The sequence below is a fragment of the Engraulis encrasicolus genome, chromosome 14 (genome assembly GCF_034702125.1).
Source record: "Engraulis encrasicolus isolate BLACKSEA-1 chromosome 14, IST_EnEncr_1.0, whole genome shotgun sequence".
In the NCBI taxonomy this organism is placed as follows: Eukaryota; Metazoa; Chordata; class Actinopteri; order Clupeiformes; family Engraulidae; genus Engraulis; species Engraulis encrasicolus.
The window spans coordinates 17,909,014-17,925,682 of record NC_085870.1 but is presented as its reverse complement, the minus strand read 5'-3'; the positions used below and the strand labels follow the sequence as shown (position 1 = coordinate 17,925,682).

The 16,669-nt window shown below is 44.5% G+C and overlaps 1 protein-coding gene across 1 annotated transcript in view; it reads right to left on the bottom strand.

The window, feature by feature from the left end:
- Positions 1–1,034: 1,034 nt before the first annotated feature.
- aldh1l1 (aldehyde dehydrogenase 1 family, member L1) overlaps positions 1,035–16,669 on the bottom strand; it is a 34,653-nt gene continuing 19,018 nt past the window's right edge. Inside the window, exons 13-23 of the mRNA XM_063215121.1 lie at positions 16,031–16,181; positions 12,486–12,556; positions 10,488–10,593; positions 9,365–9,452; positions 7,431–7,524; positions 7,048–7,147; positions 5,962–6,060; positions 5,093–5,258; positions 3,236–3,341; positions 2,135–2,334; positions 1,035–1,286 (exon numbers count right to left, since the gene is read on the bottom strand). Of these exons, the coding sequence (XP_063071191.1) occupies positions 1,231–1,286; positions 2,135–2,334; positions 3,236–3,341; positions 5,093–5,258; positions 5,962–6,060; positions 7,048–7,147; positions 7,431–7,524; positions 9,365–9,452; positions 10,488–10,593; positions 12,486–12,556; positions 16,031–16,181 (1,237 nt within the window). The 3' untranslated portion in view covers positions 1,035–1,230. The remainder of the gene's footprint in view (positions 1,287–2,134; positions 2,335–3,235; positions 3,342–5,092; positions 5,259–5,961; positions 6,061–7,047; positions 7,148–7,430; positions 7,525–9,364; positions 9,453–10,487; positions 10,594–12,485; positions 12,557–16,030; positions 16,182–16,669) is intronic.

Genomic DNA, 16,669 nt, shown 5'->3' with positions numbered 1-16,669 from the left:
CCAGACAGCGCGACTCTCCCACCACTTCTAGCTTTTCGAATAGATATGACACAGCTCAATCTTGAGCAATCAAAGTTGGGGCGGAGTCGCGATCTGTCGAACTGTAGGCCTACCAGAAAACCAGCAGTGGAAAAGAGGCATTAGAAGCTATTTTGATATTTTCCCACCTTCTCCTCTCCTCTGCCTTCTTTCTCCATGGAGGAGTTATATGCAGGTTTTGAAAGATGGCAGTTTTCATCGCGTCCTTCACAAAGAGCCATCACCCCATGCCAGGAGGAATTGATGCGGAGTTCAAAACAGATGAAAGCAGAGATGAATGCAATGTGTCAGAGTTGGGGAGCACGGAAAAGGAATGCAGAGAGAGAGAGAGAGAGAGAGAGACCCCCACTGTGATGTTTGTCATTTTTGATGACAGATGGATCATTATCACTTGGCTTCCACAGCTGTTGGGGACAAGCCCATGGAGGGGGGGAAATAAAATGGAGGGATGTACAATAGAAATGGAGAAGGAAAACAAAAACACTTCACTGAATCATCCATGTGTTACAGGATGTTTATTTATTTATTTATCCATTTATTTATTTTAAAACACATTTAGATTTGGGTTCCAGTTGGCGTGCATATTGGATCCATGGCTTCAAGCTTCAGCTGCACTACAGACTGTATCATATCTACAGTCATGTACTGCTTTAATACATGCGTGTTTACAAGTGGGTGAGAAGATACTGTATTTCATATTCACATCTTGCGGGCATTTAAAAAAAGGTGTCGAAACACTGAAACTAAAAGGCACCATGGAAGGCATCTTTTAGGTCATTACATCATGAAACTCTCATTCAATAAAATCTGATTGCATAGAACTATAGAACAGTGGTTTTCAGCTAAAACCATGGGCAGCGCACTATAGGATATATCAATTTGATATAATGGCGTGGCAAAGTGAATCAAACAGGAGGTGATTAGTCAAACATTACAAAAACAAGGGAGGGGTGGTGCTAGTGTATGTAGCTACATTTCGGGGCAACATTTTACAGTTGTTTTTTTTTTTTAGCAATGCCTCCGATTAGCTTCTATTCATCACAGCAGTGCAAGTATATCTTCTTCTCTACTTGGGCCTTGTGTCTTCAGCTGGTCCATTTCACAGTAGAATCCCTCCTAGGTTCTAGAACGTCCCTGCTGTTCCGCCTTCATGGCTGTTACTGTATGGGGGGCGGGGCTTTCCTCCTCAGTTTAGTACTCGATGGTCACCGCCTTAGTCTTCAGGTACTCATTCAAGGCCTCTTGACCTGTTGAACACATTCAGACACATGAATGGCAAACACTTTAATCAGCAAAGAACAGAAAATACCTGTGCATTTAGTTCTTCAGATGTGTATTCATTCACACAAGCAACCATTAGACCAGGCCAGGATAATTTTACAGGAGGAATACAAAACACGTTACAATTTACAAAAACAAAACAAAACAAAAAACAGAAGAAATGCTGTTTAAACCCCTGTTACAATACAAACCTGTTGGTAAAACAGGGTAAAAGAGAAGCTGGATGTTATCTAACAGGTAACTTCTCTCAGAGTGAACCTGATGAAACAACAGCAAAACGCGTTGTTCACCAAATAATCTACCAGCAAAGAATACCAGTGTGCGGTGATTCATCCTTCATTTACTTAGGTAACTTCTCTCTGTTACCCCGAAAATACACAGTAGTTTCATAATGATTCTTGATTATGTGTATTATCTAGTATTTACTTTACCCGTTATATACCATGTTACTTCTCTCTGTTACCCTGTTGTTACCCAGAAAGTACAGAGTAATTACTGTATTGTAAAAGAAAGTGTTGATGAAGAAGATGATGAAGAATAGTCTCTCTCAACGGGGGCGGTACAGCCCCCCAGGGGGCGTTGGAGAGCTCTTGGGGGGCGTTGATAAGGATAGAGCTGAGAGGGGGATGGTGCTTAGTTGCCATTGGGGGGGCATTAGTCCATTTAATGTTTTAATACTATAGGGACGTTTTCAGGCTTATGATGATGCCAAGGGGGCATTTCGAGGCTTGTGGTGAGGCCAAGGGGGCGTCTGTTCAAAAAAGGTTGAGAACCATTGATGAAGAAGAATAAACCCCATAGCTTATGGCCTTACCAAGATCTTTGCCGAAGCCAGACTGCTTGAACCCGCCGAAGGGCGCTGCCACGTCTGTCTTGTTGTAGGTGTTGACGAACACTGTACCGGCCTGGAGTCGCTCGCTCACATACAGAGCCTTGCTGATGTCACGCGTGAACACCCCGGACGCCAGACCGAACTCTGTAGCATTCGCCCTCTGCAGCACACCATCCACATCACTGAGGGGGGAGAGAGAGAGCGAGAGAGAGAGAGAGAGAGAGAGAGAGAGAGAGAGAGAGAGAGAGAGAGAGAGAGAGAGAGAGCGCGCGCGAGAGAGAGCGAGAGAGAGAGAGAGAGAGAGCGAGAGAGAGAGAGCGCGAACGCGAGAGAGAGAGAGCGACAGACAGAGAATGAAAAAAGGAAAAAAAGGGGGAGAGAACAAGGGATATATTTAGGGCTTCACAGAAAGAAACAAGCATCTCTTTGATTTCATATTCATTCTCAAGGCTTGGAGATTCTTCGAACAGCAAATCCAAAAGAACTAAGATGTCAAGTTTTTTTTATTGTTGTACTGTAGGGTACAATCATTTCTTACTTTGAAGTCTAGCACAAAAGAAGCTCTTGAATCATTCAAAGGAAAAGTCAAACACACAAGTGTGCCGCCTTTGGTAATGAGTCGAGGTCAAATCTTCTGTCTCTCATGGCCGTAATTAACATTCTGTCTGCAAAGTATCAAGTCTGCTCCGAAAACTTTGTTTACACACCGGTTTCGTCATCTCCAAGTTTAAGTGAAACACAACACTTCGGAGATTAAGAAACTTGCAGAGGCACATGTGTAAACACACACTGCATCTTATGAAATTGAAAGAGAGTGACAGCTGTGTGGGGCAGCAGTCGCTTAGCGGTAAAGGAGATGGGCTTTAGATAAGATCAGAGGGTTGCCAGTTCGAATCCCACCCTTCCACTCCTCATCTTAATCCATGGTGGCCGAGGTGCCCTTGAGCAAGGCACCTCACCCTGCATAGCTCCAGGGACTGTAACTAATACCCTGAACTTAAAATAACGTTAAGTCGGTTTGGATAAAAACTTCAGCTAAGTGTAATGTAATGTAATGTAATGCAATGACAGGCACTCACTCACCCGTTCTTAAACTTGGAGATGATCATGATGGGGCCGAAGGACTCCTCCTTGGCTATGAACATGTGGTCCTGCACGTCTGTGAATATGGTGGGCTCAAAGAAGAAACCTGCAAGGAGGGGACGAGGAAATCATTACATTGAAGGGTTGTAGGGTAGGGTTGCAAAGTGCAATAGCTATAGCTATGTCTAAACTGCATCCAAAGAAATATCATAGAGCCAATAAAGCACTAATATGTTTAAAAAGTATTAAAAAGAAAGAGATATAGTCACAATACAAACATTTTAAGCCAATTATTGTTATTAAGTCAATTTCCAATTCAAACTCTAGTTATATTGTATCCGCCTTCTGGCTTTGTGAGGCAGGTGCTACATCAAAGTCAAAGTCAGCTTTTTTGACTTCACATCTACGGATCATACACAAGAATTGAAATGACTGTACGTTTCCCACTATCCCCTGCATAGACAAGACCAGGCAGGGCAACCAGACAAATTTTGTTGGATGCCTTTGTCCCGAGAGTGTTCCGGTGAATTATGTATGTGAGTCCAGGTTACAGTCCCCTTGCAGCGCTGGGCAAAAGTTTAATAGCTTTTCTGAAGGGCACCTCAGCTACAGTGTGTGAGAGAGACCTTAGGATAGTGCTGATTGTTCAGCCACTAAATCTGTGCATTTTCACAAATTTTGCTACGGAAGTGCATTTTGTGATGGGCAGACAGAAGTGCATTCTCTATATTCCCAAAGCACTATGTTCCCACAGTCTTGTGTTCCAACTTACTGTATGTTCTCTCAGGACTTTTTCCAATTTGAAAACATTTTGGGGATTGTTTTGTTTTGGGCACAGCTTATACTGTTTAACAGAATTTGGTATCGACAGACTTGAAAAGGTAGTCCATTTCACCACTGGTTTGTCACTTTTTTAAATTTGTAGATATTTGTATGGGGTTTTTCGCCTTTATTTCAGACAAGACAGTGAAGAGCTACAGAAAGCGAATGTGGAGAGAGAGATGGGGTAGGGATGGCAAATGACCCAGGCCGGATTCGAACCCCGGGGGCAACCCTTGGGCATGCAAGCCCAAATGAAGAGGGCTTAGCGCGCAGCGCCACAGTGCCCCCCTAAAGGTTTGTCACTTTTGTAATGATATTGCTATGGGAATTTTTTTATGTATCCTTTATTTAACCAGGAAGGGTCCCATTGTGTCACAGTGACTCTTCTTCCAGGGAGTCCTGGCCAAGAGGGCCTTCTCCCAACATAGAGAAAGCATTGTCCATTATGGAAAACACTCCCATGAGTCCACCACAGTAAACAATTTTGTGAGCCCAACACAAAATTTAGGCGAAATCTGTGAAACTGCAACAGATTTCGTGTCCCAAGGCTACATATTCATTTCACAGAATTCTTTGAGATCAGACTGACATGACAGGGCAAAGTACAACTGCAAGTCCTCAAACTTTTGCCACAATGCGATGGCTCTTCTGCAATGCAGTGGTGCATGAGTGAGTGTGTGGCTTTGTCTGTCTGTGTCTAGTGCGCATGCGTGGATGCATGTGTATGCATGCCAGTGTGAGTGTCTGCACGGCACATGTGTCTGAAGTGTGAGGTCTCTGTGTGTTTGCGAAGTATCTCCAATGTGTACCGCATGCATGTGTGTCTCTGTGAATGTTGTATATGGTATGTCTGTGTGTGTATGTCAACTTGGGTATGCACTATCTACAATGTGTATGAGCGTGTGCACGGTTCTGCTTCTGTTCCCTATGTGTCTGCAGAAGTGTGATGCAATGCGCCTATCCAGCCCGCTGAGCAGTCGGCCAGCCGGCCAGTCCACCATCCACTACCCCCCCATGGTGTCCGTGATGACTCACCTGGCCGCGCGCACTGCTTGCCTCCACACATCAGCCGTGCCCCCTCCTTCACCCCCGCTGCCGCGTACTCCACCAGCTTGTCCAGATGGGCCTTGTGGTTCTGAGGGCCGTGGTCCGTCGAGCGGTCCAGCGGGTCGCCAATCTTCATCTTCCTCACCTCCTCCATCTGACACATGGGCACAGTAGGGCACATGGGCAATGGCATAATGAGTGTTTAAAAATAGCATGCGTTGAAAAACTGTTTCACATTAGTTTTTTTTGTCCATGTTGTTTACCCCAAGTGGCGTGAAATATACCATATATTGCCCTCTGTGTTGGTGTGTTTGTAGGTGTGTGGTGGTGCGTGTGTGTGTGTGTGTGTGTGTGTGTGTGTGTGTGTGTGTGTGTGTGTGTGTGTGTGTGTGTGTGTGTGTGTGTGTGTGTGTGTGTGTGTGTGCTTAGGTGTGTGGTGGGGGGGGGTTATGAAGTATAATACACAATTGTATTAAAACAGTCTGTCGCCCTCTGCTGGCACAAGAAGGGTAGTAAAGTGCTTCCAAAAATGTCAATGGTTAAAGAGCCAGGCTCATTGGACTAGCAGTCAGAGCACATTATGCACGCCAGTGGGAAAAGGTGTCCTCAGCCTATCAAAACCTAAATATCCCTGCCTCCCACGCACACAAAACCATGAAATAATTTGCATTTAAAGGCTAGGACGCCATCTTGCATTAGAATGTGATCATTCAGCTCTAACATGCCCACATTCTAGACTAAAAAACCCCCCCTCAAATCTCAAGAGCCTGAATGCAGCGTCTGTGTCGCTCCAAGCACCTAGGTCGAACAGCGTATACGCAGCAGCAGTCTGAAATGGGTAATGCGTTCCCACTCACCACTCTCTGGACATATGTGTCATGGACAGACTCCTCCACAAAGAGGCGTCCGGCTGCGATGCAGTTCTCTCCTTTATTGAAGAACACAGAGCTCATACCCTGAGAGAGAGAGAGAGAGAGAGAGAGAGAGAGAGAGAGAGAGAGAGAGAGAGAGAGAGAGAGAGAGAGAGAGAGAGAGAGAGAGAGGGAGAGAGCGAGAGGGAGATGGAGAAGAAGAAGGAGAAGGAGAGAGAGAGAGAGAGAGAGAGAGAGAGAGAGAGAGACCCCTTATTACTTAAATAACTTAACCGTTATTAACCAAAATTGTAATGACCATGTCTTAATCTGTTAAATAAGGCTCTCTGTAATGTCATAGCAATATTGTTATGATGTGGTTGGGTATTTTCAGCAAGGAGTGAATGGGCACATCTACAGCAAGAGGCTACTACAAGTACGGTACATAAACAAATTAACACACCCTTATCCACATATCCACAAGAGCTACTTTTGGATTTTTATGATGCACCCTCACATATTCATGCTAAGCCCCATTAGCTGTCCTGCTGCTAAATGCTGCTATTTAAGGAGCCGTCCTTGTGGCAGTGCAGTGTGTACAACAGGGCCTGTGTGCCTTCCTGCCTAGACCCTGTGTATTTGCAGACCAGGGAGTAAACACTTCTTCTAACTGACTAGGCCTATAATGATGAAGCCTGGCCAAGTACCGAAACAACTTGTACTTGTTCTTTTTTTTAATGTGTAGTTACCTGCAGTGCAAAACAAATGCTGTTTGTGCCGACACATTGAATAAGATACTGGCTCCTATCTTCAAAAAACCAATGGTGCATTTCAAGCTTGTCTGGTTTCTACTTACCTCCTTAACTCATTTTTACGGTTTGATAAAAAGACTGAGAAGTTTTTTTTGTGATACTTTATGCATCACATGGATATTTGATTCACACCAAGCAAATAGTAATCCCATACCATCCATAGCTGTGTTTCTCTGTGCGTGTGTGTGTGTGTGTGTGTGTGTGTGTGTGTGTGTGTGTGTGTGTGTGTGTGTGTGTGTGTGTGTGTGTGTGTGTGTGTGTGTGTGTGTGTGTGACTAACCATGCGCACTGCTTTATCCAGATCACAGTCGCTGAAGATGATGAGAGGAGACTTCCCTCCCAGTTCCAGAGACACCTTCTTCACGTTACTGACCGCACAGCTGAGAGAGAGAGAGAGAGAGAGAGAGAGAGAGAGAGAGAGAGAGAGAGAGAGAGAGAGAGAGAGAGAGAGAGAGAGAGAGAGAGAGAGAGAATCGATGTTATTGTTATAAGTGCATTCCCCACAAATCTCGACTCGTCTGCTTTCTACGCCTTAGTAGAGCAATTTGTGCCCCACATGTTTATGCTTACCACACACAAACACACACACACTTCATCTCTACACACCTGGATTTCTGCGCTTCAAAAGGTCACAGGATCATGTGGGGGTCAAAGTTCACTCACCTCTTCATGATCTGCTTGCCAATCTCTGTAGAGCCGGTGAAGCCCAGCTTGCGGATGTCAGGGTGGTCCGACATACGCTGACCAATCAGAGCACCTACAAAAGGAAGACATTAGTTTTATTTCTGACATATGCGCTGCACGCATTGTCTGCAATGTTTGTGTTTGAGTGTGTTTCCATGCAAACGTGTGTGTGTGTGTGTGTGTGTGTGTGTGTGTGTGTGTAGGCTGCATGCAGCTGTATGCTGTTTATAACTATCTGCATGTTTAGGCTGTTCAACTACAAGTCTAAAGAGACTGTGGCACTTTGATATCATGTTGCATCTTTGTGGCTTTGCTGATTACTTCTACTGTAGAGGTGATGCCGGTAAAAGTCAAGATAAGAGGAGAACAGGGGAGTATTCCAAGAATATGGCTAAGTCATAAACCTGGCTACGTTAGCCTGCATAAAGTGGTATGTGTACGTGTTTATCTGCTAATACAAACCCCAACTCCGGTGAAGTTGGGGTTTGTAGATAGCCCAGCGCTGTTATTTACTTAAGAAAATGAGGACTCCAGGCTTGTATGACAGTTAACCACTACCTCAAGGTTAACCTAATCTGGTTTACTACTGATTCAGGTTCTTGGTATACCCCCAGGTGTCTTGAGATGTGTTAGTGTTGACCTGATCCTGGGGACCATTCCATCAACGGCGGTAACCCCAAATCCGAGCTCAAGTCTGTAAACTACGCTATTTTTAGACAGAGATCCGTTCCATCAGCCTTGCTAACCTGAAACTCAGCTGAGTTGCCACGGTAATTTATGCTCCAACTCTAACCTGGTAGCTCCCAGGTTAAACACCAGGCTAAATGAATCAGTGCTGCAAAAAAAAATGAACCTGTAGGAAACCATGTCACAGTGGGCACGTTCCGCTCAATTCCCGTCATCATTTTACGAGATCAAAGCGAATCAGTCACTCGATTTTAATAGTCTATGATGTGATAATGCCAGTAAAAACTACAATAGTTACCATTGTCTTTAATTTCGGGGGATTTCTGATAATTAGCACATTTAAAAAAACTTTTTTAGTGTTTATTTACTACTATGATTTTGAACAATTCCTTCTACTTAGCCGAAGATGTGAGTGGCCCAGTGGACAGGTGCGCTGCGTAATATATGGTCGCCCCGGGTTCAAGTCTTGTATGGCGACAAGTTATGAACACTTCAAAACATTGGCTATTTTTGCCTATTCTCTCCTTTGATGTCTCTTTGTGGCTGCCTTCATTTGCTATAAAGAAATAGGCCTACAGTTAGGCCTAAATGTAGGCCTAGACCTTAACATTTTACAGCGTAGGCAATAAAAAAAAACGTCTTCACAACCACCTTGCAGACGCTTGAGTTTGCATTGCAATGATTCAATAAATGATCTCTGCCTAACGTTTTAGCTTTATTTAATCCGAAAACAAATTCTTCTGAAAGATAAAATTAAAACTCCTTAGATGATACAAGCATTTTATTTTTACGCATTGAAATGGTGGCATTCGAGGTTTGGACGAGACTCTCCCTTTGATGATTGAGTTATGATCTGTCATTACGCATGGTGGGGATTGAACGCTGGTCTCTCAATTGGAATACGGTTACGTTACCGCGCACCTACAAATGCTCGCATCATATGACTGATAAAGACTTGATTTGACAAGGCATGCCCCAGTCTACAACATGATCGCATTTTCGACAATCGTTGATATGGACTTCCCCTGTACACCGTGCACGAGCGCAACGCCAGCTCTGATGAGCGCGGCTGAAGTGAAACTAGCCAAGGCGCAGCTGATCTTCAGTGGTGGAACGGTGTCAGAAGCCGCCGTTAATTGAAACTCGGCTTTTGCGCGTAAGCGCCGCTGAATTCAGCGCCAATGATGGAATGGTCCCCTGGTGTCTGAGGATGAGTGTGTGTTTACCTGATCCTGGCAGGATGTTGATGACTCCCTTGGGGAAGCCCACTCTGGCGGCCAGCTCTGCAAACTTCAACGCTGTCAATGGGGTGACCTGCAACAGGCAAACAAACAGGGAAACAGCTTCAGCCACCCTGTGCCAATCGCCAGTTGCAGTTATTGCATATGGAAAGAAATGTATTATATATGGTCATACTGTATGTTTAAATAAGTTGAGTGGGTGTGAGAAGAGCTAAATTCTACCAGAAAGTCCTTGTAAGCATGGGCGTAATTTTAGGTGTGGATGGTGGGTGCCATGGTGGCATCCATACCACTTTTGAGATAAGCCTAGCTTGTCCCACCACCTTTTCTTAAAATATACCGTAATGCAAAAATAGCATACCTGGACAATTTGCCATTGTAATGTCCCTCGCACTTTCAGAGCCAAACCTACACCTTTGCTTGTAAGTCCATGCCAATGTGCTTGACCAATAACCAACGATTCAAAATCTGATTATGAGGAGCGAAACATCATATTCACATGTTCTCAGTCACCATGATTTCTATGGTAACTCGCAGGTCTAGTGTATGTTGAACCTGTGCAGGTTAGAGAGTAAGGATAGACCGATATATATATCAGTCCGATATCGGGCCGATATTTGCATTTTTTTAAGTGTATCGGTATCGGCCGATACGCATGTGGTTTTGGCCAATACGCAATATTTATTATTTTATGGAATTCTGCAGTTTTTTTTAAAAGCACCAAGACAGTTTATTTTTTTATTACTTTATTGTTAGACATTACTTGATTGTTAGAGTGGGTGTTTAAATGTTACAAGTTCTACCTAAATTTGATCATGTTAAAGGAATGTTTATTTTTAACTTGAGACCTGGAATATTTGTAATTTTTTAACCTTTTTTTAACCCATATCGGCACCAAATATCGGGTATCGGAAATCGGGTATCGGCCAAGGGTGATGAAAAAAAATCGGTATCGCATCGCCCATTAAAAAACCTGTATCGGTCGACCCCTATTTGAGAGTGGCTCACCTGTGCAGGTTTGAGAGAGGCTCACCTGTGCGGTTTTGAGAGAGGCTCACCTGTGCAGGTTTGAGAGAGGCTCACCTGTGCAGGTTTGAGAGAGGCTCACCTGTGCAGGTTTGAGGACGACGGTGTTACCGGCTGCCAGACAGGCTGCAGTCTTCCAGGCCAGCATCATCAGGGGGTAGTTCCAGGGGATCACGATGGCACACACACTATGACACACAGACACACACACAGTATGATTTCTTTACATTCAATTGCGCCTTGATAAAAGGTTGGCTGATTACCACAAAAAACACTACCTGTGTGAACACACAAATATTCATTATAAATCAGGGCTCTAAATGAGCACCAGCCAACCGGCCAAATGGTGGTGAAATTCCAATTTGGCTGATAAACAAGGCCGACAGGCGGACAACAGATGCGTCCCTCTATGCCAGTTCCAACAATGCAATTTTTCCCCCAAACACCCCCCTGGCCTCCTCCTAACCTGTCAACGCCCCCCTGAGGATGTACTTTTTGTTTATTGGTCATCATGGACATCATGGCAGGCAGCAAAATGGCAAGACATGGCTTTATTTTTTGCAGTTTAGGCTATAATAAGCTTATCATTCTTGGATTTGGAAAAGAACCATATGATTTCAAATTTCACATAGATGAAGTAGGCTACATTACAAATGACCAGACATTTATTAGTATCAACCTTTAGTATCACGCCATTTCAGCATCATGTGCATGTGGGAAAGAATCTAAACATCGACAAATAATAAATAAATAAAATCGTTTGGGTGAATCATGTGCTTATGGGTTCACCCTTTAGGTGAATTATGCGCTTATTTTTCAAAACCAGCTTCACCGTCAAGGCACAAAGCAGTGAGCTCCCGTGCCAGAGTTTACCAAATTCAAACGACTACAAAGCAATTACGAAAGACGCGTTATGTCCTGTGCTCTCTCTGAGCGCAGCGAAAAGCACCTGTGGGGTACGAGCCCGCCAACGAAAGAACCTCCCTGTGGGCTACGAGTAGGCTAACACACCGTATGTCAAATGGCCCAGCTGTCTGCTTGTAGTTCGAGCACCATGCTCCAGTGCGCAGCGCAAACTGACTACTGACAAGGCAGAAGTAAACTCGCTGGGAACATTAAAAGGGAGGCTCGTAGGCTACACACAGACCTCTGAACCCGAGTTTGTGGACTGGAGAAAAGCGGAGGTAAATGTGAATGTTATGAAAGAAAAAAAAGCTAACCAAATGTATGTTACAGGTCCACGTTTAGAGGAAGAGCTGCGCTGCGGGTGGCCTGTCAACTAATTACAGTTCCATGTGGTGGAGCGTTATGCAATGCAAACGCCCCTCTATCCACGCACAAAGGAAAATGTAAATGTTTTGAAAGGAGAAAAGCTATAACCAAATGTTACAGGTCAACGTTTAGAGGAAGAGCTGTATGCGCTGCGGGTCGCCTGTTTACTAACTACGGTCCCATGCCGTGGAGCGTTATGCAATGCAAACGCCTCTCTATCCGAGCACAGACATATGTGTCAAAAACTGCCTGCCGACTTCTAAATCGTTCATTTCCGCGAGTTTCTGACGAACCAAAATAAAGTTGCCTCCCATTGTCCAAACGCAAAACAATGGCGAAAATTCAATGCCCCCCTCAGTTGTCTCACAATGCCATCAGCCGTCTTGCCTGTTTGGTAATATGTTCTGGCTTGCACGCATTCGCTCCGGTCCAAAATGGCAACTCTGCCGCCTTGTGGCCACAGTAAGGAACAATTGGCTTGCACGCATTCGCTCCGGTTCAAAATGGCAACTCTGCCGCCTTGTGGCCACAGTAAGGAACAATTGAAGGAATGCGTTTCAGACGAATGCGTTTCAGACGGACGGACGGACGGACGGACGGACAGACAGACCCTCTTATAGAGATGCTGGGACGCATCTAAAAATGCCAACTTACTAGCCACTTTGACCCATTTGTGAGTGTATGTTTGACTAATAAGATTAACGTCTACCAGCCATATGGCTAGTGATGAAAAAAAAGTCAATTTAGAGCCCTGATTGAAATGTCTGCGTATCCTAAAAGAGTAGCAGTACAATATTGCACTTCTTACCCAATAGGCTCCTTCTTGGTGAATGTGAGGTTGCGGTTGGGGCGTGCTTGGTTGATGGGAATGGTGCAGCCCTGTGGGAGACAGCAGTATATGGTACGATAAGACATTGAAGAGCATCACCGCTGCTGATGTTGGGATTTTAAAGTACTCATTTATGGCCCAATCTTTTGAAACTCAGCTGCTGTTAGACCCGAGTTTGTTCTCCCGACATCCGTTGTAAATGTGTTCCATTGCAACAGTTGAGGACAATACCAATGTCTGAAAACACTAATGTCAAACGAACTCCGTTTCTGTTTCGGAACCCCGGTCTGAATACCCGTTCTATTGCACTTTTCCGAGGCAGATGTCAGGGTTTCCAACTCCAACTGAGTTTCAAAAGAATGAGCCAATACAACTATGCCAGTCGTGTCATAGTGTGCCCAGAGACTCATTTACCTTATTCAACTCTCTTGAAACATTAAGTATTACTAACATATGCCTGTACTTTTGTTACAGTACAGCACTAGTGTGTCAAACATTCCATCGAAACAAAATTTGGAATTCCAGAATCAGGACAATCTTATCTACTAAGTTGTAGAAGAGGGGTGGGCAACTTTCAAGATAAGGAGGGCCAACATTTTTTAATCGCCACCATTGAAGGGCCACAGGACCATGTACTTAAAAATGATAACTAGGGTAAAAAAATGTCTTTATCTATAACCAAATGTGTATTAAACCACTGCACTTTAACATGTCTTACATGAGCCACAAAGACAAAACATGTGCTTTAAGAGAAAGTGCAAAGTGCTCCCATTTACTGTAATTGTGGCACAAAATGAAAACAGTGGTCAACATAAATTGCCGTTTAATGAGAAAATGAACAAGCTTCATCAGTTTATCTACAGGCCACACTAGGTGAGAGCAGCATGTGGCACCCGGGCCTCCAGTTGCCCATCACTGTAATGTTCAATCATCTTCAAAGCCACACACAGACCTAGCCAGGCCGTGCCCTCTTATAGGGGTTTCAGGCCGACCAGAACGGAGCCGGTATCGGTGCTCGCATGAGTTACGTTCGGCACTAAAGTGTTTTTCTGCGAACCGCCAGTGTTCATACCGGGCTCTGAACTTTTTCCGCACGTGACTGTTACCCGGATGAACCTGCTGACAGGCGCGCTTTCGTCCCAGTTCGCAGAGAAAAACCTAGTATTTTGCGGTTCGCATTGCGAACCAATTTTCCAGTTCGCGAACGCAAATATCTGTGGCGTGAACACGACGACCGGTTCGCGATTAGGTGCGGGAACGGGCTCCAGCACGGTTCTCAGTCAGCCTGAATGCGCTACTAGTGATACAACACCTTCAGCGTTGGCTCATTCCATGTCAATTCACATGATTCCCTAGAATATCCCCAGGTGACCCTCTCCGATTTACCCGATATCTCACATACAGGTACCTTTTGATGTCAATTGAAAGAATACCAAGTATTAGCACCCTACGTCCAACGGTTGCGGAGATCAAGCCCTCCAAAGTTGGGGTGCCATGCCCACTTTTCAAGCCTGTGAATTGCATACAAAATTTACAAGCAGATTTAGACACCTCTGGTTTTAGTTTGAAGGAAGATACAGGCCTAAAAATCACCATGGCCCCTCAATATGACCCTGTCTACCAGATGATGTACTTACAAATGGCATGCCTTGATTATTTTTGGCTATATTAAGCCTTAAAAACTGAATTTGTGAAACGCGTGTTGAAGAGTCTTGCCATTTTGGGGCTCCATATCTTGGAAACGATGTATGCTTTGGGAGTTATAATTGATTTTCCATCATATTTGGGAACTGTACAGTGTATTCCGAAAAATGTAGGGCGCTCAGACTTTAAAAGATAAAATAGGAGGGACTCAAAAACAGCTTTGGGACAAAATGACCTTACGGTACCCTCTACTTCAGGCCTCAAATTAACCATGTGGGCACTTGATGAGTGGAACGCCCTTTTAACCCCATGTACAGTAGCACTGTATCAAACATTCAAGCTTGGAAAAACTTTGTTTTTCAAAGTTCTTCATATTAATCTTGGCCTTCAAAGTATATGTTTTTCTCTATATCTTATCACAGTGTCTGTTTTGTCTGCTGCCATCTGCTGGTTTAAAAAAGTAACAACAGCGTAATGTAAGAAAACAAAAGGGGCTGGAAAATCTTGCCCGTAATTTACCAATAAAGCACTGTAATTATTATAGGCCTACAGTATATTGCTATGTACTAATTCTGATTTTAACAAGCATGATGAATAGTAATAATTTAAATAATTTCCTAAGTGTGACTGCTTAATGCTCAATCATGATGCCAGTCCCAAGATGGCCTCACCCTGCACTACATTTCTACCAGACATGGGGGTGGGGGTGTCCTGTCAGAAATGTAATCATAATTGAGCATTCTGCATAATGCTCGTTAAAATCACAATTAATATATAGCAATATACTGTAGAATTAAAGTGCTTTATTGGTAGCCTAGCGAGCTCAACCCCTAGGGGCGTCTAGATTTCTAGGCTACTTTATTGGTAAATTATGGGCAAGATGTTCCAGCCCCTTTTGTTTTCTTACATTACACTGTTGTTGCGTTTTTTTGACCAGCAGATGGCAGCAGACAAAACGGACACTGTGATAAGACATAGACACAAACATGTACTTTGAAGGCCAAGATTAATATGCTTGAATGTTTGATACAGTGCTACTGTATATGGGGTTAAAAGGGCGTTCCACTCATCAAGTGCCCACATGGTTAATTTGAGGCCTGAAGTAGAGGGTACCATAAGGACATTTAGTCCAAAAGCTGTTTTTGAGTCCCTCCTATTCCATCATTAAAAGTCTGAGTGCCCTAATTTTTTTGGAATACACTGTACAGTTCCCAAATATGATGGAAACTCAATTATAACTCCAAAGGCATACATAGTTTCGAAGACATGGAACCCCAAAATGGCAAGACTCTTCATCACGCTTTTCACAAATTCAGTTTTAAGGCTTAATATAGCCAAAAATAATCAAGGCATGTTATTCGTAAGCACATCATCTGGTAGACAGGGTCATATTGAGGGGTCATGGTGATTTTTAGGCCTGTATCTTCCTTCAAACTAAAACCAGAGGTGTCAAAATCTGCTTGTAAATTTTGTATGCAATTCACAGGCTTGAAAGGTGGGCATGGCACCCCAACTTTGGAGGGCTTCATCTCTGCAACCGTTAGACGTAGGGTGCTAATACTTGGAATTCTTTCAATTGACATCAAAAGGCACCTGTATGTGAGATATCGGGTAAATCGGAGAGGGTCATGTGGGGAAGGCGTGTGAATTGACATGGAATGACCCCGTTGCTTCTTTCTAGTCAGGCCAAGAGCAATACAAATATCGTTTCCGAGCTCCCGAAAAATCTGAAACTCCTCCCACTTTGCCGGGAAGCATGCAACCATTCGCAAACCAAGGGAGGTGGGTCGACCATGCCATTTGATATTAGTTGTTATGCTCTTGGTCAGACCGAGTCTGGAAGAGATTGGTAAGTCGATGATAATCAGGCTAACACAGACCTGGATCTTGTCACACCAGCCGGCAAAGTAGCGGAAGGTCTGAATGGACATGCCCACGTGGGTCTTGAGGGCCAGCGTGTACACGGCACCAGAGTCCAGGGACTCGATAGTGGCCAACTCCTCCTGGTGGGCCTCCATCAGGTCAGCCAGCCTGGGGGACGCAGGGAGAGAGGGACAGACAGAGGGAGATAAAGAACGAGTGAGTGAGTGAGTGAGTGAGTGAGTGAGTGAGTGAGTGAGTGAGTGAGTGAGTGAGTGAGTGAGTGAGAGAGAGAGAGAGAGAGAGAGGAGGGAGGGGGGGGGGGGGGGGAGGGGGGGGGGGGGGGGGGGGGGGGGGGGGGGGGGGGGGGGGGGGGGGGGGGAGGGAGGGAGATAAAAAAACGAGTGAGTGGGAGAGAGAGAAAGAGAGAGAAAGAATGAGAGAGAGAGAGAGAGAGAGAGAGGGGGTGGGATAAAGAACGAGTGAATGAGAGAGAGAGAGAGAGAGAGAGAGAGAGAGAGAGAGAGAGAGAGAGAGAGAGAGAGAGAGAGAGAGAGAGAGAGAGAATAAGGAAGAGACAGACAGGCAAAAGGGAAAGGAGGTGAGGGAGGAAGGGAGAACGAAAGCCCAAAAAAAGAAAAGAAGAAAGAAAGAAAACC